The following is a 27,765-nucleotide window of genomic DNA, read 5'->3' as shown; positions in this document are numbered from 1 at the left end:
ACCCTCTCAGGCTTGACAAACCCCAAGGGCCAGGAGGCAAAGTGGCTCAATTGCTTTGGGGGGCAGGGGGCGGGGTTCATCTCAATCCCCAGAGTTTACTGCATTAGTACTTAGTCTCCAGGAGATCAAACTGAACTAAACTATGGAAAATGCTGCCCACTTCCCTGATTGTTTTGTTGCAGGTTCTGCCTCAGAAGATGGAATTTTGGTTCTTTTCTGTTTCTAAACACTCCATTTTTAAAAACAGTTATATCCTTCATCATAGCTGGGCAGATCTGAGGACTACCCAAACCCAAGACCGTCCACCTGGCAAATTCACAGCCAGAGCAAACAGGGAACTCAACACACGGAGAAAAATCACAAGCAAATAGGCCTCTTGCATTCACTTCAAAAATTACTTCTCTAGGAATAAAGCTCCATTGGGTTTTGAGTGCGTGTAAATGTTTGTTCTGTTGAAAGAGGCAAGTCTGACAACCCTGCGGATTAAAGTCCTTCCAGAGCAAGTACAGCAGTGCAAGCCTCCCCACAAACCATGCTCCCACTATGCCCGAGACCAACCTCAGTTCTCAAAAGAGAGCGCATTTGCCTTTCACTCCTTGGCCTCTCTGTTGGCAATTTCTGTGATGTGGACAGACAGCCAGTCCCCACCCACATCCGCTCTCACATGCTAAATAGAGTCAAGCCTGGTCAGAATTTGGATTGGGAGATTTTAAATAAAGAGTTGCAACAAGTGGTGATAGTGATTCAATGGGTGGTGCTCTTAGCCCTAAATCAGTGCCTAGCCATAGCCATAGGGTGCTTTGCTGCTGTCCTTTGTGTGAGGATCAAAGCTGAGGTGCTAGTCAGCCTTCCCAAGACATCTTTTGCAAGAACATAGGTAGCCAAATTTTAGTAACTTATCGCCAGTGTCTGAACTCCTTCTCCTGTGTTTTCAACTGGAGAAGTTAAATCCTAACTCTCTCTGCTGAAAATTGTTCTGTACAGCTGCTGATGCAGACAGACTGCTGCATTCCACCCCACAGATTGCTGCATTTCACCGATTTCTTCCTGCAGTCTAAAATGCTTTGGGATGAAAAGTGCTGCTCAAGTTGGCATTATGAGCCAGTTGCAGTGCAATAGTACATAATGGGAAGCATATGACAACAGACTTGATAACCAAGCATAGTGGACTTTAATAGAAAGGGACAGCTTCAAAAATTACAGGGATAAGATATCCTGTGCTGCTGGAATTTGCTAGGACTGAGGCTATTTAAACTGTAGGTCAGAGGTCAGTAACCTTTCAGAAGTGGTGTGCCGAGTCTTCATTTATTCACTCTAATTTAGGGTTTCCCGTGCCGGTAATACATTTTAAAGTTTTTAGAAGATCTCTATAACTATTGTTGTATGTAAAGTAAATAATGTTTTAAAAATCTTTAAGAAGCTTCATTTAAAATTAAATTAAAATGCAGAGCCCCTCGGACTGGTGGCCAGGACCCGGGCAGTGTGAGTGCCACTGAAAATCAGCTCACGTGCTGCCTTCGGCATGTGTGCCATAGGTTGCCTACCCCTGCTGTAGGTTATTTATTGCAGTTAGCTGGGGTAAGGAGAAAGCTGAATGGCAGCATTCTACTGGGCGAGCCTATGACCCCACTTTTCTAAATTAGATTTTGCAGTGGCTTCACATGTCTCTCATTTGTTTAGAACTCTGGATTCCATACCTTCAATTATCCCTTCCAGCTGCCAGCTTGGAATGAAAGCAACAAAGGCAACTAGAAAACCTCTGTGAAGCTGGCAAGTAAGGCCTGAGGAGATCTCTCCAACCCAAATGCAACAGAGCAGATAGCTACACCAACTGGAGCCAGATGAAGGGGCAAGAGCCCACTCAGAAGAAATATAGAGGCAATGAAGATCTTAGCTGAGCTTAAGAGAGGAAAGATGGTCCAGTAGTTAGGGCCCTAGCCTAGGACTTGGAAGACCCAGGTTCAGTTCCATGTGATCTTGGGCCAATCAGTTAGACCCAGATCTGCAAAGATATTTAGGCTCCTAACTTTCACTGAAAGATGATCATTGATTTCAATGGATGTTAAGAGCCTAAAGTCTCTCAGGACAGATCCTGAAAGGTTACTTTGGCATTGCAACCCCTAATGGCTATCTGGCCTGCTGCTTTGTGGAATCCTCAGCAGGCACTTAGCCCAACTCTTCCCCCTGTATTTAGTGCACCTAAGTCCTGCTAGAAAAAGGGCTCCTCAGAAGCCAGCAAACTGAATAGGGAGCCACATAAACTCATACAGCAGGGAAATCCTGGGGAGAAGGCAGAGTTTAGACAACTAAGTGTTTGTCCTGATGTGCCAGGTCAAAAAAGAGGGGCCTCTCTCTGTGCAGGATCCTCAGGTGTGAACCGTCTCCTGGAGGAGGCACCCAAGGCAGCTTAGAACCTGAGCAACTGAAGCCCTCTCTCTCCTGCTCATGCTTGATACCTCTTGTGACACTCACAGCGCACCCCCTGTATTCATGATTAGTATATCATTGTGATATTGCATATAAAGCATCCCTTGTAAAGTATCATGGGAAAGGTTTTGATCTGCTAAAATTCACTGTTCCAGCTAAATATGTATATCATCAGTGCATGTGAACTTATGAGACTGTTTTGTATGGTTGTCACTAAAATATGCAGTGGGTTTGGGAAGCACCCAGATTCTAGCTCCTCAAAGACAATAACCAGGGGCATAACCAACACCCGGGCAGATGTCAAACAACTATCAACAGCCATTGTCCAGCAAGGGAGCTACAATGCAATGACACACTTGCACAAGGCACACCAGGGGAATTGCTTAACCTTGCCTGGTGAATCAGCAATACCTACCAGACATGCCTGGACTTATGCTCTCCAAGCACATTGACTAAGGGTATAAAACAGAACAGCGTGGTCCCAGGCTTTGCCTTTCCTCCTCCCCACATCCATGCTGCAAGCAACAAGGACACTCAGAAGACTGAAGCCTCCAACAGAGGAGACTGGCCCAGGTTTCAAGGGTGAAACCTAGGTATTATGAACTGTAACATCCAGTGGAGTGAGAAAACTGCTTGATCTAAATACTGCTTAGTGTCTTACAGGTTTAAAATTTAGATTGTGCGCATATTTTGTTTTCTTTGGTAACTAATTCTGACTTTTTGCCTCTCACTTATAATCACTTTAAATCTACCTTTTGTAGCCAATAAACTTGTTTTACTATTTATCTTTACCAGTGAGTTTGCCTGAAGTGTGTGGTAAATCTGCTCAGGTTTACAAAGGCTGGTGTATATCTACTTTCCATTGATGAAGTGGTGAACTAATTAATAAACTTGCATTGCTCATCGTGAGCAGTGCACAATGGTATATTCCTGAGGTACAAGGCTGGGAGCTAGGGGGATTTGGCTGGCGCCTTTCTCTGTGTGATTAATGAGCAGCTCTGGAAGCATTCATGCAATCTAGCTGGACGGGGGGCTCCACATGCAGTTGTGCTGAGTGATAACAGTGCCTGGAGGGGCTTGCTGCTTGTCACTAGCAAAGCATTGTGAGAGACAGCCCAGAGTGGAGACTTAAAAGGGGGCACAGTGACCCCACAATCCCAAGCTGCACCCTGGGGCTCCCAGCACACTTCTCTTACATTTACCTTAGGTCTCCCTGTGCCCTTAGCTGTCTTTTCTGACAGTATCATGCTTCAGCCCATCTACCAGGAATCAGGTCTGTGCTCAGATCAGGCCTCTCTGGTGAGACAGGTATTCTCCTGCCTAGTTTGAGAATCCTGCTTTGGGGCACCCGGGGCTCTGAGCAGCTTGTTAGCTGTGGCGTGGAACTGGGAGTGCCAAGTGACAGAAATGTAGGCACCTACAGGGTCAGGCAGCAGGGTTAAGGTGGAAGTTTTGAAAATGTCAATGGCACCTAAAGGAGGATCTAGGCCTCAGTTCCCTGTCTGTGAAATGGGGGATAACAGCTCTTCTCTACGACACAGAGGTGTTGTGAGATAAATAAATATATTAAAGATTGTGGTGGGCTTAGATACTAATGTAATGGGGAACACATATATACTCCAGAAGGGATCACACCATAACACGTAGTGGAAAGGAACTGACTCTGCACTACTATGAAAGAAGCTAGAATAGTTCTTTGCCCCGTCTATACCTGGAAATGGGTAGCCTCAAATTACAGCTATAAGAAGAAGAGAGATCAATGGATTCACCTGGACAGATGATGTGTGGCGAGGTGCTAAAAATAGACAGAGGTAGGGAGTTTAGTGGCCCTCAGTTGAACCAAGGCTCATCTTCTCTTGGCCAGACTGAGCAATTAGCATGGCTGGCACCAGAATTTGTTAAACCTGATTAGACCAAGAGTCTAGCAAGTCTAATGTTGCCACCAACGGTGGCAAACGTGCTTCAGCCCATTTTGCTTTGTTCTCTCCTAAGCCTTGCGCATTGCTCACTATGCAGCATGGCATCGCATCAAATCCATAACAATCAGCCAATCCCAGTTGCAATGTACCTAGGCAGTTGTGTATGGCTGTCATGCTGAGGAGTAGCAGAGAAGAAAATTCCTTCCTGACCCCTCGAAGAGAGTACCAGGTGCTCTGGAGTGCGAAGCAGAGTTCTGACACATGCAACACCAGAGACCTCACTCTATTCCTTTCTGATCTTCAAAACTTTCCTGCAGGGCAGGACTCTGGAGAAAAAGGTGTTCTGGTTTTCCATTTCCAAAACTCTGTCACCCTAGCTTAGAGTCAAGGGTTGAAAGCCAGGATGAGTTTGGGCTCAATCCCAGTGCAGCCAACTCACTGTGCAGAAGGTGAAGGGAGCACTGGCTGTGGGTATGGTCAGCATTACTCATGGGTTTATAGGCGACGATTCAAACCAGAAATAAGGCCTTATCTCACATCCTTCCAGAAGCCACACAAGATTCTGCTCTGAGGAAATTCTCATGAATAGCTGAGCTGGGATTTTAGTTCACATTTGATTTGTTAAGAGTGAAATAGGAACTTGAATGAGAGGTTTTTGGAGGGAATCTGTGGATACATACCCAGATGAGCACTGATATTCCGGCCAAACAGCCTCTACATGTTGGGTCAATCACGCAGTTCCACCTGGGGGAGGGCTTGTCTTCTTCCCCATTTATAATGCAAACACTTGTTTTCTGGGGCAGCTGTGGTTAAGTTATATGGGACAAACAGGAAGGGGGTAAGGCAAGAGAAGCGAAAGAGAACTTGAAAGAATAGGGGAGGCTAATCTCTAACACAGTGTCACGTTGCCAAGATCCAACCTCATTCACAGTGACAGGCTGCTTGTATGACAGGACAGAAGTAAAATGAGTTCTCAAGGGCTGAATCCAGCCTCCCTATGCTCAGGCTCTCAGATCCTGCCTTCCCTGCCAGTGCCACATTTTATCTTTGTAAATTGCTGCTTTTGGTGCTACTCCTACTAATATCCCCAGTTTCCATCATCCCCTTTCATTTTGGTTCCAGCTGCATTCTCTGCCCACTTTAAAATCAAGTTTAATGTGAATTGAAGGTAGGCAGATTGACAACCCTGGAGGCTGAAGTTTTTTCTTTACCTACAACAGGGGCCTGGCCAGTGCAAACTTCCTTATCTCAAAAAATCAAACCAAACCAAACCAACCCAAGTTTTATTCTCTAATCCTGACCCTGAAGGATCCAGCTCTAGGGAAGAGAGGTTAATTCAGGCTCAACAGCCCTTTTATTCAGTCCTCAGCTTCTGTTGAGAATGCAAATATACTCAGAGTCCAGCTAATCATTCTGCAGAGGCTACTACAGTGCTATGCAATCACATGGACTCCTCTGGATTTCACAGCTGTTATGCTGCACATTGAGATCCCAGATTGCTACCTCTTGGCTCTTTCAGAACCAGAGAGAGAGGAGCCTGCAGACTAGGGAGAGGGTTTTGCAAAATGTGTGTGTGCTTTTAAAATGCCAAGATTATCTGGGGAAGAGTTCTGCTTTGCTGTCAAGACTGCGTAATGCAAACACAAGTTTTCCCTCCTTCTTTTTCCCTGCCAGTTCAGAAAAGGAAGGGCCTGGAGCAAAAGACCATCTGGGGAAAAAACACACACAAATGAACAGCAACTAAAATCAAAGTAAACCCAATGATTTTAAGTGCACAAACTTTACAAGGCCAGATTAGATTTAACTGGTTTTTATGACACTAGCTCCTTCTTTATTTGGCAGGAAACAAGATGGCTATAAACTTTCACAGGGGTCAGGTGGCTACACTTCAAACTATTCCAGCAGGATGCAAATCCCCTTAAGCGACCAGACACATAGACCCATCGGGTCAACACTCAGTTGCCCTGTGTGGGGTAAGGGTTAATCATCTAGGACAAGCAGTCTGTACAGTGATCGGGTTTCCATGTGGAAGTGCAGGTGGCCTAACCACTTCTAGCTTCATGAATGGATGTAACAATGATGGCAACTTAGCACTGCTACAGCATATATTGAATATTTGCTAATTTGTCCAACATCTCCATTTTACTGAGCAAGGGAGGAACAAAAGGCCCACAGAAATCACTCACCTGAAGGTCACACAGTGAGTCTTTGATAGAGCCAGGATGGAGGCCAAGTCCCAGTCAGGTGCCATAGCCACAAGGCTATCTTTTCTCCCCTGCTCTACAGACTGAGGGGGAGGGGCTATGTGTCTCCAGCTATCATACTGAGATTCCTGTGGCAGATATGGAAATTTCCTGCAATATCCTTAAATGGCCTTACTCTATTAAATGTATGTATTATCATGGGCCAGGGTTGTGTGTAACTTCTCATACAGATATAACAGATGTGACAGATATAAGACCTGGGAGTTCAAAGCACTACACTGAAAATGTGTCAGACAAGTATGGACTTTTGGAACAATAAATGTTAAGTAGATTTCCTGGGGAAGTCCTACGGAGAAGTTAATGCAAATTCCCCAACTCCACTTATGCAAATACCCAGCCTTTTGAAGCTATGGCCATGAGGAAAGGGTCATTGTCTCCGGATTACTTGTTACAGAAGGCCAGGATCAAAGGCCCAAGCTGCATAAAGAAATGGCTGATGTGCCCAGCCTTTGTTCTGGTTCTGGATCTAAGAGGTATATGAACTTGTAACCATAGGGAAAACCCAGCTGTGAGTTTGAACCTACCCAACCCTGAGGTTGGAGTTAGGGATGACCTCTGGTTAGCTAGCATGCATGTAGGAATTATTGTTTTTATAGGTTTTCTCTGTAGTGCTTTCACCTTAATAAATGTGCTTGCCTAGAGGAGCTGTGTGGTAACATAACTGAGGGTAACACACCAATCTTAGCCCTCAGGGAGACACAAAGCACAGACGCTGGGATTTTCAGACAATATGGCTTACTGCGGATATCACAGTGTAATATAAGGAGCAGAGTTGCACAGCCCTAAAATTCCAAGAGAGAGTCAGACACAGGTCTCCAACCAAAAGAGATGATGGCCAGGAGCTGGAAGCCTAAATTGGGTGCTGTTGAGGAACCAGAGAGTGGGAATATAGGTGTAGTTACCCTGAAACTGTGACCCCTTTCTAAAATGAGGCCTATTGTCTATGAAATGCTACAAACTGAACGGGGGACGCTTTTTTATACCATCCCTTTGGTCGCAGAGTCAGATTGTGATCTTTCACTCCAGGTAGTTCTGCCTTCTCCCGAAAGCCAGTCCAAAGCTGGACTTCTGGAGCATGGTAACCCATTGGAGAGATTCCTTTTGTAGAGGAACGTCTCCTGGAGTCACAGCATACCCTCACTCAGAGTGTAGTGTTCCAGACAGCCACCTAGGTAGTATAGACCTAAACCACCCCTTTTTATTCACAATCTCTGGAGTAGCTTTTCTTGCCCAGAAACCCCAGGCGGTGAACACCAAAAGACAGTAGAAAATCTCTGTAAGAGAAACTTAACCATTGAGAACCAATACCTGGAAACTCATTGCCTTAGCAATCTGGCAGATGTATCAGCTACTCCAGAAACTGAGGGGGAGAGGAGAACACCGGCAACTGGAAGTGGTTGTGGAATGAGGTGATCAGATAGAAGAGGGAGGAGGTGAGTATTGAAGGAGGAGGGATCAGATCTCGTGCTGGCTGAGGGGGTGAGCAATCTAAAAGCCAAGATGCTGGAAATAAGCACAGTGCAGTGACAGCTTTTAATCATTCCACCCACAGGGGCAACCTGAGAGTGGGGAGTGTTGTGGGGTTTCATTACAGCTCACTGTGGCATGAGAAAAGAGTAAAGCCTTTCACATGTGCATAAATTATATCCAGGGCTTTATTGATTGGAATCCACTTGGGGACATTTTAACCTTTGATTCTCTCTCTCTCACGGAGCTGTGCATCTGTCAGTTCCCATCTCTTTGTCTGGCACAGCTGCCCATTTCCTTACATTAACCTGTGGAGGTGCCTTAATAAGAGAACTTAGAACAGCTTCAGTGTGACATGTCTTACCGAGTGCACAGGTGCCGCCAGGGAAGCTGTGATCCTCACACAAGCCCAGGTATGGAGAGACCACCTGTTTGACCAGCTCTTCCAGCAGTATGTAGCCCTTGCTGGGACCTGTAGGTTCATGGACACCCTGCAATTCAAGCATCAAAGCAAATATGTCATCACACAACTACATAGCTTCCAGTCACATATTCTGGGAGCCAGAATGCCTGGGGTCTACTTCCAGTTCTAAAGGAGTAGAAGCGTGGGGATATTTATGGCAGAATTATACCACTGAAGTTATACCAGTATAACTCCACATGTAAACATCTTATTCTGGAACAAGAATTTTATGACACTTAGCAACATAATCTAAACCAGAAAAAGGCACTCTTCATGTGTGGACACATTTATTCTGCAAGAAGAATGCCTTTTCTGGTTTAGCTTATGTTGCAAAACATCATATAGACCCTAGTCTTCCAGAATAAGAGTATCAGTATAACTGTACTAATATAATTATACTGGTAAAGTTCTGCCAGTAAATTTCCCTATAAAGATAAGTCCCTACATTGACTTGGGCAAATCACTGCCCCTCCTTGAACAGGAACTGTGAGTCACCACCCCTCTTATCTCCTTCTTTTACCTGTAAAGCTAACCTGTCTAACCCAGGTGTTTGATGCTAGAAACTCATTATAGATTTCTATAGTTTTCTTGCAAAGACTAGCTAAGAATTTCTCCTTTTAGTGATAAATTCCTCACTCTGGCAATTGCCCCTCAACACTCTCAACATTCTTTTCCTAAAATCTTTAAAAGAGAAATTCAGCCTTCACTCGGATAGCTCCTGTTAGCACCACTTGGGTTACAATAATTATGGCTGGAAAACTAAAAGTTCTTAGGTAAACACAAGCTTAGCCACTTTCCACACTAATTGTGCTTCAGAAACTTTAATTGCTCTTAGTTTCTCTCTCTCTCTTCCTTTTAAAGGAAAAAAAAACAACCATGGAAACTGTATAGAAATAAAACCCAGAGGAGCCTACATAAAGGTCTGGAATCTGGATATTTTCCATGGTTTCCACATCAGGCTGTATATGATGACACAACTGGTACACTTGGATGTGCAGATCATATGTGGAAGATTCTGTTCCTGTTCCCTTGAGGTTTGGATGGGTAGACTGGTTCCCTTAGAACATCTGTGTTGCTTGAGAAGGGTCCTTGGAAGATCTATAATGCATTGCCTGCTGCCAAGAGTACTCCTTCCATCAATGCTCTTCCCCTCACAGGCAAAGCTGGACCCCAGCTCAACCCCCTCCTTAGCTGAGAAAGCCTGTATTAGAAGTGACTGGCCAGTGCTCATCAGATTCCATTGTTTCTTGTGAGTGAGAGAGAGCACTTCCCTGTCAGTGTAAAGCTGTTGAACTAGAAGAACTTGTATATGGGGGTCACAACTATGAGAACTGTAATCAGAATTGAAAGGCATTTGGAGATGCTCTAAGATCTGTGTGTAAGTGAAGCAAGAGCACTGGGACTTCTCAGTCACCAAGGGAAAAGCCCCAAGACCCCAGAGTTTGGTTCATTTCCTTCCCACTGGGACAGCTTGAACCTCTTCCCCCCGTCTGCTCAGGAACCTCAAGCCACAATGGTTAATGTTCAGTTTAGTTCATTTTCATGTCCAGCTTCCCCACATGAACACACACAACTCTTTCCCCAGCCTCATCATGCCAACTGGTTTTCCTCTTTCCAGGGGCAATATGAATTGGTAGCTGTGAGATGTGTATGCATGGGTGAGAGACAGACAGAAGGAGAAAAAAGAAAGGAAATTCCCTACCTGTAGAACCAGCAGCATCTGGACAATGGAAGCTGGGAGCTTTGTTTGGACTAGAGGAAGAATCTCGTCCAACTTCACCTTTAATAAGACCAAGTCTCTGAAGCCGAGCAGGGCAATCTGGCGGATAGTCAATTCCTGACCCTGAAAAAATACAGTTTGGAAATGTGTGTGTGCATAATGCGCGCACACATACACGTGTGCACACACACACACACACCCAAAGCCTGTCTTGCAAATTATTGTTGTGTGTGCTGTTATGGTAGAGCACCCATCAGCTGTTCAGCCTCAAGATTCCTTGTACTGTTGAGCAGTCTATCTAGAGAGCACCTTTCCTGACCCATTTCTAATCTATGAGTGACAAACCCCTGAAGCCCATGACTGGTGACAGTCATGCAAAAAATAAGCCATGATCTCAGCAGAAAATGACACTTATTCACAAAACCCAAACCACTATTTTGGTTGTTATTAGGATTAGCAGTCTGAAACCCAGGACTGGTACAGCCACTGTTGTGTTGCTGGTCAGACTTCAGGCATATTGGCTATGCTGGGAGGGGATGAATTTGTATAGCATGCACCTGAACTATGACTGCTTATAGTCTGTGTCAGACCCCATGCTGAACACCAACATTTAGCGTTGGAAATTGCAAATGAAAATACAATTTAATTAATTATTGGGTTTACTATTCACTTTGGGCCAGAGCCAAACCCTGTCCCATTCTTTCCACTGAAGGCAAGGGAAGCAACAGCTTTGGCTTTCCAATGTGACTAGGTTAAAAGAGAGTTTTGTTTTCATTTTCAACATTAATGATAGGGCACCTATACAGGTTTAACAGATGAAGATGTTGAAATATTTCACAGCATATTTAAACACAATTGAGCTCAGTCCAACATTCCAGCATCACACTAACCCAGTGCTATGCCTAATTCGCACAACACAGTCTACTATACCATTAAACCAGTGGTTCCCAAACTGGGGTTCGTGAACCCCTGGGGGTTTGCAAAGCGTTACAGGGGGTTCTCAGGAAAAAATTCCCTAATTGCGGACAGAGCTGTCCCTAGGGACCCTGGGCAGCATGGAGCCAGCAGCACAGACCCCTGGACTTCCAAGAGCTAAGCAGATCAAAGCAAGCATATCTATCACACTGAGGAGATTAAAACTTCATGACTCCTTATAAGCAATGGAAAGGGAGGTGGATATGTTTTGATGTTTTTAAAATTAAATAGGCAGCTAGTGTTGTTTTTAAAATGATTATGAAGAACAAGTTTAAGCTATGTTTTAATATGCATTGTTTGCCTGGACTGCTCAAGACATGAACACTTGTGTAGGAGGAACTCTTTGAGTTGGCTTCTTAAATATCTTCATGCTGTTTCACATCTGATACTCCTTGATGAAACATAGGAGCCTTGTCATATAACAGGCTTATTCAAAGTGATGCAAGATATGAAAGTGAGATCTTGGGAGAGTGTTAGCATTTTCATAATGTAATAAAAATACTGTAATGATAAATTTTATATTTCCAAGATCACTGCTTTTATAATTTATACTCAGATAAACGAGAAAATCCCTGAAAATATTCATTTTTAGGAGGGGGTTCGCGAGACTTAATATTTTAGTGAAAGAGGTTCACAGGTTGTTAAAGTTTGGGAACCACTGCATTAAACCAACTGCAGCTAAGATTTCACTGCTCAAACTTTCTTCCCATCCCTCCCCAATGCTTTCCAGTGTGGAGTCTCTCCCCTTCTTTCTTGAGGGAATTAAACTCTGCCCCATATTCTGCTTCGGGATCCATAACACACACACACACAGTGAAGCAAATCTCTGATTGGAGGGAATCAATGCCAGTTAACCATAAATTTAAAATAGGGTTAATGTTGCAATTAACAGCTACATCAATATGCAAATAACTTAAGACCTATAGCCAAGACTGGCCTGGCCATTACATGAGTGTTTTGCTCTTCTAAGACATCACAATGCTTGTCTGAGAATGCCAGGTATAAAAAGGAGCTGCACAAAGCTGAGAAATGTATCTCAGCAATAACATGACACTCTTTTTCCATTTATTCCTATTGTCCAATTTAATCCAACTAATTTACTATCTCAGTTAAAAGCGACATCCTATAGAAAACAGAAAGTTTTGTTCCCATTTTTCTTCCCAAGCCCAGCAGAGCAGTCACTCAGTAACTCAGTGAGAGCGGTGTGACTTGTATAAACTGTTTGCATGTAGCTGGCAATTTAGGGGACTGGATGTCTTAGGATCATACCTAGGTCAAAGGTTCAAACCTAGCTGAAGTTGTTAGTAACCAGAAGTCACTTTCATATGATGGAGGTTCAGTAGCTTATCGTTGAAGGGCTCAGTTACATTCCAAGTGGACTCTTGTCCCCATCACAAAAGCCATTACTATAACCTTAATGGCATTTGCAGTAAAAAAGTCACAGACTGAATGGATCCAAAGACTGACAGGACCCTCTCACCCTAAGATATGATTCCTCCAGAACAGTGCCACATGTATGGATCAATACAGTTCCTTTATGCAGAGAGACGAGGCTGTTCTTGTTATTAAGGCACTGGACTTCAGAGTCCAGTGATCTGGATTCAGTCCCCAGATCTACTCCCCTGTGTGATTGTGGCAAGTCACTTAGACATTCTGCGCCTCAGTTCTTCATCTGTAAAATGAGAATAGTGCTTCCCTAACTCAAAAGGGAGTGGCAAGGATATGTTTGTGCGGTTCTCTGATACTACTGGGATGTATGCCTTAGGAAAATGTAAAAATAAACAAAATACAAAGGATCTCGATTTCCTTCATATTATTTACTTTAAAATTCACAAGTTCTACAGCAACTTTTGTTCAGTTTCTCATTATTGAGACACCATATAGCAGCAAAGAGATTTTCCCTGGAGCCATTAGTGGAAAATGGTGTCACCACTGAGCAACACGGTATCACTTTTTCTGTAGCCAGGAGAGCTGTTAAAATACAAGAAGAGCAGAAGCAACTCCCAATGAAATGGAAAGAAAGATTCTTCTCCTCAAGGAATTTAGTACATTAAAAACCAGATTTCGGCATCTCACTCTGCTAGATTAGGTCCCTCCATGTTTCCAGAGTATGTGCGCACATGAACATTCGCACACACACACACAGCACAAAAAGAGTAAAAAGACTTCTCAGTTGCACAATTTCACCTGTATCCCACCCCCACACATACCTTCTAGCATCTGCAGCAAGTACAGATAGGAGAGAGTAAAAACAAATATATTGGACAGTTAGCAATCATCTTTAGATAAGTTCTCTTGGCCACTTTTAGGAAATGGCAACTTTAATCATTACGAAAGGGCAACCTTCAAATTTCAACTGCTGACTTTCAAGTGATAAAAGGAAAAATCAAATGTATCTAGAGTCTGGTTCTCCAGGAGCAGAGACAGGCCAAAAGGGAAGGTCTAACATTTCTAAGAATTTCATTATACATAGATGATGTGTTTTTGGTGCCTTTTCAGACCCCTCCCTCCACTGCCTCCCTCATGACTGGTGTGAACCTATAAACATGCTCATTTGTCAATAGCTCCTCAACAATTAGGATTGCTGGTGCTGGAAATCCTGACCAAAACTATTATTATTTGTAGTATCGTAGCGCCCAGGAGCCCTAAGTCATGAGCCAGGACCCCACAGCGCTAAGCACTGTACAAAGAGAACAAAAAGACAGTTCCTGCCCCCCAAAAGTTTACAGTCTAAGCAAATTAAAGAAGTAAAATATAGGTTTAAAATCAAAACTCCTTCAGGAATGCGACGCTCGGCTGCTTAGCCTTGTAAACAGGACATAGAGAGAAACCAGAGTGATGTCACTTTGCAGGTACTGCACATATATGGCCACTCATCACAAAAGCATCCGAGACCCCAGGGAGACATTTTCAAAGGCACAAATGACAGTTAGGTGCCTAACTTCAGATTCAAGTCAATGGGAGTTAGAAATCTTTCATATGCGCCTTGACAAATTTCTCCCTTGGATTAGATTCAGGATTTACCCCAGTGTCAACCAGACATTGGAATAGCTGTGCCAGCACTATCCTCTAATGCAGACAGGGCAAAGCCACAACTTGCAGTGATGGAGCTATAGCTACCGCAGTGACTAAAGAACTAATGACAATTACTGGGACAAATCCTCAGTCTAGACAAGGCCCAAGTACAATCCGATTGTATCAGTGCTTAAGCACTGTTTAAACTCCGCCACAGACAGGCTCCTAACAGCCAGAGAGGACAGGACCAAACAGGATTCAAAACATTGCACTCTACCTTAGTTTATTACACTAGTTCCATTTACATAGTCCACTAGGACAAACTTCACTAGGAGCCCATGGTTTAAAGTTTTTAAAACCTGTTTAGCCAGCAGAGATGGAGCCTTAATTGCTTTAGGGAGAGAAGGGAAGCACCAAGGGACCATTAAGCAGGTACTGTAGTTGCATTCCCTCCCCATCTCCCAGACTATATTTTTATCAGGTTTACCTGGACAGGGTAGAATATCGCCTGGAGTGTGGGAAGGGTCTCTGTGAAGAAGTGATCCCAGATTTCAGACAGGATATCAATGCGATCCTCACCTAAAAGCACAGGAATTTGGAAGGAGAAAAACCCTTTAGCAATTAGGACACTACAGTCAGGTTCAAATGTCCCAGTGCTCTTTACCTTGCTAGGTGAGCATCACAAACCCGCCTCATTTAGGACCTCCTACCCCAAAGCAGACAAGTCTTGGCAGCTTTAGCTGAGTTTTATTCTGTATTTGTTCACAGCAAAGAAGTAGGGGGGGGGGGGAAATAAATCTATGGTCAGAAACTGACGAGTCCCTCCCAGCTCTAAGAACACAGTTCCACGTAAAATGTAAAACAGCCCAATTAAAGTAAAAGGGTGATGCTGCTCCTTAGGCAACAGGGTGTATCTCCACTGGCCAAGTATGTTGCAATTACAAAGCACCTAATAAACATTAAGATGATATTCTAGTATGGTCTCACTGATCAGCCCAGGAAGAGCTCAGAGGAGTCAGGGAGCCAGTGCTGTACAGATACCTCTTTAACTAGCTACATTAACTCTGAGATTCTCCCTGCCCCAAACATAGATCTAGAAGTCACAGAACAAACCCACCCGCGGTAACAAGCTACAAAGCTAGAATGAGGAGAGTGCCTCTTCTACTAGACAGAAGTTTTAAATTTGGCAACTCACAAGGTTCAGCTGCTCCCATTGTATCCAGCCAGCCACAAAAGCCCCAACTGTCCAAAGTTTAGATATTTAAAATAAATGCAGTCTGAAAGTCATGCAACCCGTAACTCACATGGCAAGCACGTAACCTTCATCGCAAGGTGATGCAGAAATGATCATGCAATGGGTACACTTGGTCATTTAGATGGAATATTTTCAATTAACTCACAAATAAACTAAATTCACAAAGCTTCTTGTGTTTCTAAAAAGTTAGGCTGAGATTTCCAAGCTGCCTAGTGGATTTGAACATCCAGTTTCCCATCCCCTAGGCCAGTGGTTCTCAATCAGAGGTTTGGGTCCCACTGGGGTGCTGTGAGCAGGGGTTTCAGGGGGTCTGCCATGTAGGGCTGGCATTACACCTGCTGGGGCCTAGGGCAGAAAGCGAAAGCCCGAGGCTTCAAGTCCTGCCACCTGAGGCTGAAGCCAAAGCCTGAGCAACTTAGCTTAGCAGGGCCCTCTGTGGCATGGGGCACCGGCAAATTGCCCTGCTTGCTACCCCCTAATGCTGGAACCAAAACAATTGTTGTGGCACAGGTGGGCCATGGAGTTTTTATAGCATGCTGGGGGAGGAGGGTGGGGGGATGCACTCAAAAAGAAAAAGATTAAGAAACTCTGCCCTAGGCAGCTCTGAAATCTCAGTCTTAAACTTGAGTGTAGCAGTTGTATCAGTTCCTCACAGAGGGACTTATATTTTATTGCATCTCACAAGAACATTATTTACCTGTACTGAAATGTTTTCCAAATGCAGGAAAATTCCAAAGACTTTGTGCTTTCATGTTTACTACTGATTGTTTCCCCTAGCATGACTGTAGCACACCTTACTTGTGGTACAAACCATCAGAAAGAGAATGTGCAACCATAGGGCCTGATTCTACAAGCTTTACCTCCCAGGAGCAAAGGCACCATTGACTTCAGTGGGTTACAGGATCAGGTCCTATGTCTGCTTTTTAATCCCAACTGCAAGAATTCACCAAAAAAATCATCCTTCCAACCATCCATGGAGCCATGCTTTATTCACACTGTCTGTAATGACAGGGAAGAGAGAAGTAGGACCCTGCTAAACACTGAGGATAGGATGGAGATTAAAGATAATCTAGGTATGGCCCAACCTAACTGAATACTTTGCTTCAGTTTTCAGTAAGGGTAATGAGGAGCGTGGGGGCAGTGTCAGGGTGGCTAATGCGAACAAGGATATGAAAGTAGAAATTACCACATCCGAGGTGGAAGCCATTTTCAAACAGCTTAATAGGACCAAATCGGGGGACCCAGATAATCTCCATCCAAGAATATAAAAGGAACTGCACATGAAACTGCAAACCCAATAGCAAGAGTTTTCAATGAATCTGTAAACATAGGGGTAGCATCCCATGCTTGGAGGATTGCAAACATAGTATCTTTATTTAAAAAAGGGAAAAAAGGTGATCTGGAAAACTATGGGCCCGTTATTTTTACCTCAATTGTATGCAAGGTCTTAGAACAAATTTTGAAAGAGTAGATGAGGACATAGAGGTAAACAGTAATTGAGATGAAATATTAAATGTTTTTGCAAAAAGTAGATCATGCCACACCACCCTGATCTCCTTCTTTGAGAAGATAACAGATTTTCTAGATAAAGGAAATGCAGCAAAGATTTCAGTACAGTTTCACACGGGAAATTATTAAACTGAAGAAAATGGGGATTAAAATGAGAATCAAAAAAAGTGGGAAAAAACTGGTTTAAGGGACACTACAAGGTCATGATGAAAGGTGAACTATCAGGCTGGAGGGAGGTTACTAGTAGAGTTACTCAATGATCAGTCTTGGGACGAATCTTATTTAACATTTACATTAAATGACTTTGGCACAAAAAGTAGAAATGTGCTAATAAAATCTGTGGATGACACAAAGTTGAGAGGTATTGCCAGTACAGAGGAGGACCAGACTATCATATAAGAAGATTTGGACCACCTTGAAAACTGAACTAATAGGAAAGGGATGAAATTTAATACTGTAATAGTGAACTTAGGGACTATCACAAGAATTTTTGCTATAAGCCAAGGATGTATCAGTTGAAAGCAAAAGAGGAGGAGAAAGACCTGGGGGTATGAGCCACCAATGTGATGCAACCAGGAAAGAAAACCAATGTAATCCTAGGATGCATTAGGGAAGGTATTTCCAGTAGAGATAGAGAAGTGTTATTGCCATTATACAAGGTAGTAGTGAGACCCCATCTGAAATATTGTGTGCAGCTCTGGTCTCCTGTGTTTAAGAAAGATTCATTCAAACTGGAACAGGTTCAGAGAAGGGCTACTAGGGTGATCAGGGGAATGGAGAACTTGCTTAATGAGAGGAAACTTAAGAAGCTAGGCTTGTTTAGCCTAACAAAAAGGAGGCCGATGGAAGATATGATTTCTCTTTATAAATACATCAGAGGGAAACACCAGGGAGGGAGGGGAATTACTTAAGTTAAGGGCCAATGTTGGCACAAGAACAAAGGTATATAAACTGGCCATCAATAAGTTTTAGCTTGAAACTAGATGTAGGCCATGTCTACATTAGCAAACTTACAGAGGCACCGCTGTAGCGATGCAGCTGCACTGCTGTAAGATCACTCATGTAGCCGCTCTATGCCAACGGGAGAGAGCTCTCCCATTGACACAGCGCTGTGCACATGCGCTCTTATGGTGGCAAAACTTTTGTCACCCAGGGCAACATGAGTTTTGCCTACATAAGTGGCAGTATAGACATGACCACTTATGTAACTATCAGAAGAGTGAAGTTTTGGATCAGCTTTCCAAGAGAAGTAGTGGGGGCAAAAACCTATTTTTTTTCAAGTTTGATAAAAGGGATAGTATGAATTGCCTACAATGGCATGCGGGCCACCTTTGACTGCTATTAGCAAATATCTGCAATGGCCGGAGATGGGATACTAGATGGGGAGGGCTCTGAGTTACTACAGAGAATTCTGTCCCAGGTGTGTCTCTGGTGGGTCTTGCCCACATGCTCAGGGTCTAATAGCCATATCTGGGGATGAGAAGGAATTTCATCCCAGGTCAGATTGGCAGACACCGGAGGTAGGGGATGTTTGCCTCTTGTCAGCATGGGGCACAGGTCATTTGCAGGTTTGAACTAGAGTAAACAGTGGATTCTCTGTAACTTGAAGTATTTAAATTAAGATTTGAGGACTTCAGTAACTCAGCCAAAAGTTTTGGGCCTCATACAGGATGGGTGGGTGAGGTTCTGTGGCCTGCAATGTGCAGGAGGTCAGACTAGATGATCATGATGGCCCTTTCTGGCCTTAATGTCTCTGAGTGTGTGGATAGGTTTTAGGATCCCCCTCCTACCTGTTTTGGGGCTGAGCTGTTGCAGTGTGCGAGAACGGAAATAAAAGGAAAGATAATCTTTAGGATGGGGAAGTGGTGTATTTGTGCAAGAGATCATAAATCCTACAGAAATCTGAAGTGGTTCATTAAGAAAAGAAGTTCTGATTAAGATAAACAGGCACTTAAAACGTTGCTGCTCTCTGCAGCATGGGCATTACTTCGACCCACTGCTGGGAAGAGAGCTCCCTATCTGGAAGTCAAAGCTAACTGGGAAGTGGGTACAAGTGGCTCTTGTTGCAGTGACCACAAGCTAGATTCTCTGGAACAAAGTGATTAATTTTTGAAAGAACGGGGAAGAAAAAAAAATCAATGCTTGGAAATTCCATGAATCATCTGGCTCCTAAATGCATCACAGTGATCTTAGCTCCTGCAAGCACCGTGTTTACAATGCCACTTCAAACAAATGAAAGGGCAGCAGGAAGGCCCTTGTCTGTCTTGCTGGAACATCTTTCCCAAGCAATCAGCAGCCACATGCTGGCACCTTTGTTTCATTTTAACATGATGATGGATGACTCACAAACCCGCTGCCAACGGGAGCTGTATGTTTTAATCTGCATCAAAAATTGGGACAGTTTTACAAGGGTTTTTTTGTCTGTTTGTTTTAGAGTTTTGTTAACTGGCCAGTGTTTGTTCTTTAGAAAGCTGAGGGGGTGAGAACAGCAAGACAGAGATCCCTGTTTAGGATACTGAGTGCAGCACACCCTTGGGGCTAGTCTACGCTAGCAGAGCTACAGCAGTGCAGCTGCACTAATGCAGCTGTAGCTCATCTGGTAGAGATGCCCTATGCTAATGGGAGAGAGTTCTCCCCTTGACCGTGAGTAGCAATGCCATTGGGAGAAGCTCTCCCGCCAACATAGTGCTGTCCACACTAGGTTGGTGTAACTTACATCGTTCGAGAGGTGGCTTATTCACATCCCGGAGCGACGTGAGTTATACCGACACAAGTGGCCATGTCTACAAGCCCTTAGATATAGTGTGCAGATTCCATTCCTCCCATATTCTCCTTTCCAGGATTGTACCAAACTAGTGGGCAGTAAGTCAAACGGAAGGTGGCCCCTGTAAGGAGGAGGTTAGCAAACCCTGCGGCTCCTGCACACTGGGATTACCGACCTGCTCACTGGCAACACGTGGGTTGAGATATCAGCTTAAAATAAAGCAGTGCTAAGGAATCTAGCAGTGCAAGAATGTGTCTTTACTGGCATTTAATGACCCAGAAAAAGCGGGTCAATGGGGAAGTTGGCTTGCTGATGATCAGAAGCTACAAAACTGGGTCAGCAATGGCAATCTAGTTTTCAAGAGCCAGAGCTGCACAAGTCAATTAGGCAAACCTAATAAAAGTGACTTATCACCAAAGATCAACCACAACAGCCACCGTCCCACTGTTCTCCCCCCACCAGACCTTCAGATGCAACTGGAGCATGACACTGTGGGGCCAGCAGTTTGAATGGCCACTAGCTCTTCACGTATGGAGGGTTTGAGTCCTAATGGGGTTTCATCTCCATCCTGGTGAAACACATACTCATTCTAGTACATTTGTTCAGGGTTTTCAACAGAACAAAGCTATGATATTAGTGATATTGTGGTATGGTCACAAGACTCATGAGTTCTGGCCTTTCTGCACACTTTCAAACCATCTTAAGAAATAAGGCAAAAGCCTGTAGGGGCTTAACACTGTTTAAAAGCAGGGAAATAGGATTCACATCAAGGATCGGCACCATTTGGAAACTGGGTTTAAATTACACTGCAGAACCATGTGCGAGTCGTCCTGGTGAAGAGAGGGGCTGATGGAAAAGCCTCAGTCAGGCTTCTGACTCAACAAGATCCAACATCCCGCAAGTAACATACAGGCTACAGTACAATGTAGTTCCCAGAGGGGTAGCATGGATATGTTAAACTAGTTCAGCTGTATGCTAGCTTGAACTGGGCTTAGTCAGTGCATATGATCTCAGTTCCATAGAAGGGGCCTTAGAATTTCCAGTTGTGTGAATCATTTGGAGATGATGGGGTTATAACAGATGAATCTCAGCTGTCCAATCATCAAAGGCTGACTCACAAGGGCCCTTCAGGACCCCATTCCAAAACAGTCTCTCTATACTTGCCTTCGCATCGCTTAACCTTCTCCTCTATAAACAGCAAGCCCTTCGCAAGCAGCTGGTTCTGCCAAGAGAGAAGAGAGAGACATGCATTTGCTTTTCCCAAGACTTAAAATAAATTTTGAAGACAGAGTTTTATTGCTGTTATTTGTTTGACATGCAGGTATCTAAAGTTCAGTCAGTGCACTCTCAGCCCTAACACTGGACTTGGCACATTAAGAATCTCACACATGGTATTAACCCCTACCTAACCTACAGCTATTTTTGCAGCATAACAGGTGCAGCAGATACATGGAGCATTTCACAAAACAATTGGACTTCCAGGTGAACTGGAAGATGAGCTTATTTTAGGCCACAAGACTGGGAGTCAGGAGAATCACGTAAGTCTCTTCCTGGGACTGCCACAGCCTTCCCATGTGCCCTTGGGAAAAGCCATTTAGGGCAGATTTACCCAAGTATTTAGGCACCTAAAAACGCAGCTAGGCACCTGAATTTACAAAGGTGCCTAATCTTCTCAGGCACTTCTGTAAATTCCAGTAAGCACCTAGTTGCATCTTTAGGTGCCTAAATGCCTTTGTAAATCCAGCCTTAAACTGTCTGTGGCTCAGCTTCCACATCTGTAAAAAGGGTTAACACTTACCGATCTGCTAGCACTGTTGTGGGAAGAAAATCAATTATTGGGAAATGATTTCAGATCCTTGGATGGAAGAGCTAGAGACGAGTAATGCACATATTCTCATCTCAGAAAGATTGGGCCCTACCACAGGCATTACATCAATAGAGAATGTGCCTCCTGCTCATGGGAAATGCTGTACCATCAGAGCAAAATGGATATTCAGGAGGGTCTCTCTCTCTCTCTCCCACGGTACAAAGTGTAGTATCTACCAGGTTGTTGTTTCTTTTCATTGCCATAATATCCCCAAGAATTGGCTACTCTGAACAGCTAATTGTGTGAGAGTCACAACCTTCATCCCCTATTCTACTTTAACCAATGGGGAAGCAGTGCCAGTCTGAATGCCCAATGTACACTGTCCGCACAATATTCTGTAACACAGAAGCATCCATTAGACCAGCAGGAGTCACAGGCCTCCATAGCACATAGCCATCCCTACGCTGCTACTTTAGATGCCTGAAAAACCGTTGCATCCAGGATGTTGGCAGACCTGTTGCCAGCTCATGCCAAGGTCCCAAGGCCTCAACTTAACACTGACCAATACATAGCTGGAAGCCAGTCTGACTCACCTATGTGTTAGTATTGTTAAAACAGGTATTAGATTTACAAAACTGTGTTTAACATTTAGACTTCATGAAATGCATGTAGGTTACTGTATGTATTCATCTCACTTATAATATCTGTATCCCATGTTGCAGAGAGTAATATTTAAGTGTTTGCACTGTAACTGTAAATAAATAGTCAGAACAGAAGCATTACGAAGTGTGAAATACTAGTTTGCCACAGGAGGTGTTATCTCCTGCCCACAAAGGAAGGCCCATAGACACTAGGCAAACCATTGCGGATCATCAGAGGACAAAAGACTTTGTTGATTGTCCCCACACACATACACCCAGGAAAAGGAAAAGTGCATGAGCACTCATCCCATCAGCTTGCACTCAGCTGCTTGGACTCTGAGGAACAAGGATTACTAAAACACAAGCAAAGGATTGCCAGTGCTTGGCCTGAGTAGCTCTAAAGGACATACAGAGCTTGCTCATTATAGAAGCTTCTACCATCTTCGAAATCCAATACTAAGGGTACGTCTACACTACCTGCTGGATTGGCGGGTAGCAATTGATCTATCGGGGATCAATTTATTGCGTGTAGTATAGATGCGATAAATCAATTCCCGATCGCTCTCCCGTCGACTACTGAACTCCAGCTCGGAGAGAGGCAGAAGCAAAGTCGACAGGGGAGCAGCGGCCGTTGATCCCGCACCACAAGGCCGCAAAGTAAGTGATTCTAAGTCAATCTAAGATACGTCGACTTCAGCTACACTATTCTCGTAGCTGAAGTTGCACATCTTAGATTGATCCCCCACAGTGTAGCCCAGGCCTAACTCGCGCGCGCGTGTGTGTGTGTGTGTATATGTTTATCTTCTTTAACCTTGTAAATAACTATTTTATTTTTCTTAACTAACAAATATTTAGTTAGTTTATTATAGGATTGACTACCAATGTTGTCTTTGGTATAAAATCTAAAGTGCAATTGACCTGGGGTAAGTGAGAGGTCCTTTGGGACTGGGAGCAAGCTGAATATTAGTGTGATTGTTGATGTAAGAGACCATCTGTCCGCATGCATGCACTAGACTTAAGACTTTATCCATGTAGCTGTGTGTGTGTGTGAGAGTTAAATCTGACCCCTCAATGTTGCTGAGGTCAACAAGACCCCAAAGTTCTCTGCTAGGCAAATCAGTCAGTCATTCTCCTTCTGCCCTGGAATCTTATGCAATTAAAGCTTAGCACTTACATGTTACGTTGATAGGTGCCCTAGAAATATCTGAGATTAAAAAGCAACCTTTTTCCCTTGGCATCTTTAATTTAGTCTGAAATCTTGGCAAAGAGCCTTTAAGAAAGAGAACAGCTCCAGTAACTTGATTTGGGGCCATCCCATATGCAACTCACCCTCTAGAAAGTTCCCCAAATACATAGAAAGGGCCAAAATCTGCTTTCAAGTCAATGATGTTGCATGGAAGGCAAGTCAAGACAGAACTTGTTTCAAGGAATATACATATGATGGAGCCAGAGATGGTTAAGACATTTGGACTGGACAGCATGTATGGAAGCTGCAATGTGGATGGAGTGCTGGCTATTGCTGGCTTTCTAAAACCACGTTATCTGACCCTGTTCAAAGCAGGTCTAATTATTCCAGTACTTTTCCAAAGTTGCCAACAATGGGGAAATTGGTGGCATAGAAAGGGCCAAGGATGTCATCAGAGATTAGAAATTCAAGCTGTCAAACTGGAAGCCATTCTCACAATGCCAAGAGCAGCTATTCTGCAATCATAGACTTGCCAGCACATTGCTTTTTCCTGTTGGCATCCACAAGCTTTTAACTAAGGTTAATGAGAATCATTTGTGCCTCATTTGCAAGCAGATTAAGGAATTCAACTGCATAGGCCCTTAGGGCTCCATTCCCCACATACTAGCCGCTGCATGCAGGCAATTTCACATCCCTGGAACAAACAAGCAGAGCTACCCAGATCAGTGTGGATGCAATGGTGCTAGGGGACTAGATAACAGCACTTTAGTCCACAGAAACAATTTATGGTTTGGGCATACATCATAGATGGCACTGTGTTTCTGCATCATGCTACAGCCATGCAAAAGTCTTTGACTTTTGCATGATTTAGAAATGCAATTACAATATGCTTTTTAGTAGGGTCCCATAACACAGTGCTTTGAATGCCAGCAGCAGATGTCACTCCATCCATGCTACAGCTCCAAAGGTGCTAGGATTAGTCAAGCATTTTCCACTAAAACTTTTTTCCAGTGGATAATTTGGGGTTTGTGAGAACAGCTCTACACTTAAACCACTTCAGTGAAGACGTTATTACGTTAACAGGAAATCCTCTCCCATCGGCATAGTTAATTCACCTCCGCGAGAGACAGCAGCTATGTCGAGAGAGAAGCCCACCAGTCAAAACAGCAGTGTCTGTACCGGGGGCTAGGTCAGTATAAGTGTGTTGCTCAGGGATGTGGATTTTTCAGTCCCCTGAGTGATGTAGTTATACTAATGTATGTTTGTACTGTAGACCTGGCCTGACTAAACTAAGGTTTTTGCAAACAGGGTCTGTTTTCTGTGAAAAAGTTCAACTTTCTGATTTGGGTTTTTGACAAAATGTCAAACATTTCTGCAGAAAATTCCACCCCCTATTTTCCAACCTGCTCGATAGTGGAGACGAACCTTGTGCCCACAAAGCTTCAGGCTTCCTACACTGCAAATACTGGTGGAACTTTAATTGTCTCAAGTGAAGACAGGTCCTTTGAGAGACACATTCACTTTTCTGGGTACATCACTACAGATTTTGGGTGCCGTTGTAGCCATGGTGGGCCCAGGATCTGAGAGAGACAAGGTGGGTGAGGTAATAGCTTTTATTGTACCAACTTCTGTTGGTGAGAGAGAGAGAGACAAGATTTCGAGTCACACAGAGCAAGGGGCACTGGAACAGGGGGGCCACAGGGCCATGGACACATCACTTTTTACTAACCACAAGGGTGAGCAACGGGAGCAGGGGAGAGGGGAGCGAGCAGGGGCAGGGTTTTGGGGGGAAGTGATGGTATGAGGATGGGGCCTCAGGGGAAGGGGTGGCGCAGGGGCAGGGCTTCGGGGCAGCAAGAGGGGGGCAGGGCCACAGTTTGGGCACTTGTGCCCCCACACTCCCCTGCTTTTAGGGAGCTTCCATCGCTCCTGCACAGAGCTCTTCTATGGATCTGAGAGTATCACAGCTAAATACAAGATTGAACAGATAGTTAAGCATAGGTAGTTAGCACATATTCCAAGGGACAACTCAAGGTGAAGTGACACAGAAGTTGGTCCAATAAAAGCTATTACCTCACCCACCTCATCGCTCTACAGATTTTGGATTCATTTATCAGTACAGGTTTTTCTGTTGATTAATCCAGGAGCTGCTTTGCTTTACTGCCAAAAGACACCAAGATTGGAAACAGATTGAATTTAAGCTTCTTCCTCCCAAGACCAAGCACTCAGCCAGATACATTTGCATTTTAAAAAATCCAACAGTGTAGTTTGTTGAGGAATGAATACACTCTAAGGGTACGTCTACACTACAGTATTATTCCGATTTTACATAAACCGGTTTTGTAAAACAGATTGTATAAAGTCGAATGCACGCGGCCACATGAAGCACAATAATTTGGTGGTGTGCGTCCATGTACCGAGGCTAGCGTCAATTTCCGGAGCGTTGCATTGTGGGTAGCTATCCCGTAGCTATCCCATAGCTCCCGCAGTCGCCCCCGCCCATTGGAATTCTGGGTTGAGAGCCCAATGCATGATGGTGCAAAAACAGTGTCGCGGGTGATTCTGGGTAAATGTCATCACTCATTCCTTCCTCCGTGAAAGCAACGGCAGACAATCATTTCATGCCCTTTTTCCCTGGATTGCCCTGGCAGACGCCATAGCATGGCAACCATGGAGCCCGTTTTGCCTTTTGTCACTGTCACCATATGTGTACTGGATGCCGCTGACAGAGGCGGTACTGCAGCGCTACACAGCAGCATTCATTTGCCTTTGCAAGGTAGCAAAGACAGTTACCAGTCGTTCTGTACTGTCTGCTGTGCCTTTGTAAATTGGCGATGAGGCGACGGTTATCAGTCATTCTGTACCGTCTGCTTCTGTCATGGGTGCCCCTGGCTGATCTTCGCTGAGGTCGGCCGGGGGCGCAAAGACAAAAATGGGAGTGACCCCCCGGGTCATTTCCTCCTTTATGTTATATCTAAAAATAGAGCCAGTCCTGCCTAGAATGGGGCAAGTGTACTAGAGAACCAGTGTATCAGAGAACCAGAGAGCACAGCCACCTGATGTCAGATCCCGCAGAAATGATGAGCTGCGTGCCATTCTAGGGGTGTCCCTGCAACAACCTCACATGTTGCTTCCCTCCTCCTCCAAGCTTTCTGGGATACCATTGCAGGGTCCCCCCATTTGTGTGATTAAGTAATAAAGAATGCAGGAATAAGAAACACTGACTTTTTAGTGAAATAAAATGAGGGAGAGGCAGCCTCCAGCTGCTGTGATAGTCCAGGCAGGACATTAAACGGTGGAGGGGAGATGAGCACAGCATGCAGTAGATATACGGTGACATTGAAAAGTCAAGAAACAATTTTTTTCCCTTTTCTTTCACGGGTGGGGGGAAGGGGAGTAAATTGATGAGATATACCCTGAACCACCCGGACAATGTGTTTGACCCTACAGGCATTGGGAGCTCAGCCAAGAATGAAAATGCTTTTCAGAGACTGCGGGGACTGTGGGATAGCTGGAGTCCTCAGTCCCCCCCTCCCTTCCTCCATGAGTGTCCATTTGATTCTTTGGCTTTCCGTTACACTTGTCATACAGCACTGTGCTGTGGACTCTGTATCATAGCCTGGAGATTTTTTTCAAAAACTTTGGCATTTCATCTTCTGTAACGGAGCTCTGATAGAACAGATTTATCTCCCCATACAGCGATCAGATCCAGTATCTCCCGTACGAGCCATGCTGGAGCTCTTTTTGGATTTGGGACTGCATCGCCACCCGTGCTGATCAGAGCTCCACGCTGGGCAAACAGGAAATGCAATTCAAAAGTTCGCAGGTTGCTTTTCCTGTCTACCTGGCCAGTGCATCCGAGTTCAGACTGCTTTCCAAAGCGGTCACAGTGGTGCACTGTGGGATACCACCCAGAGGCCAATACCATCGATTTGTGGCCACACTAACCCTAATCCGATATGGTAATACCGATTTCAGTGCTACGCCTCTCGTCGGGGAGGAGTACAGAAACCAGTTTAAAGAGCCCTTTATATTGATATAAAGGGCCTTGTTGTATGGACGGGTGCAGCGTTAAATCGGTTTAACGCTGCTATAATCGGTATAAACGCGTAGTGTAGACCAGGCCTAACAAACACAGAATGAAGCAAAGGTTTGCACCAGGCCTTATCTAGATTACAGGTCTCATTACTGCTTTATCCCTCGTTGCTATAGGCAACAAAGAGGGATATAGCCTAGGGAAAAACAATCTGACACAGTTACAAGCAGGAACAGATAAAGCCTCACACACCAAGCAAGCTTGGTGTCTATATGAAAGGGAACTATGCTGCCCACCCACCTTCTTCCCACTTGCTG

At 44.3% G+C, this 27,765-nt stretch overlaps 1 protein-coding gene across 1 annotated transcript in view; it reads right to left on the bottom strand.

Moving 5' to 3' along the window:
- Positions 1 to 27,765, bottom strand: part of PRR5L (proline rich 5 like) — a 73,533-nt gene that overhangs the window by 6,793 nt on the left and 38,975 nt on the right. The window contains exons 5-8 of the mRNA XM_050955561.1: positions 20,943 to 21,000; positions 14,738 to 14,829; positions 10,243 to 10,383; positions 8,442 to 8,568 (exon numbers count right to left, since the gene is read on the bottom strand). Coding sequence (XP_050811518.1) covers positions 8,442 to 8,568; positions 10,243 to 10,383; positions 14,738 to 14,829; positions 20,943 to 21,000 — 418 coding nt within the window. The remainder of the gene's footprint in view (positions 1 to 8,441; positions 8,569 to 10,242; positions 10,384 to 14,737; positions 14,830 to 20,942; positions 21,001 to 27,765) is intronic.

Source organism: Gopherus flavomarginatus, chromosome 5 (assembly GCF_025201925.1).
Source record: "Gopherus flavomarginatus isolate rGopFla2 chromosome 5, rGopFla2.mat.asm, whole genome shotgun sequence".
Taxonomy (NCBI): domain Eukaryota; kingdom Metazoa; phylum Chordata; order Testudines; family Testudinidae; genus Gopherus; species Gopherus flavomarginatus.
This window is presented reverse-complemented; position numbering and strand designations above follow the sequence as displayed.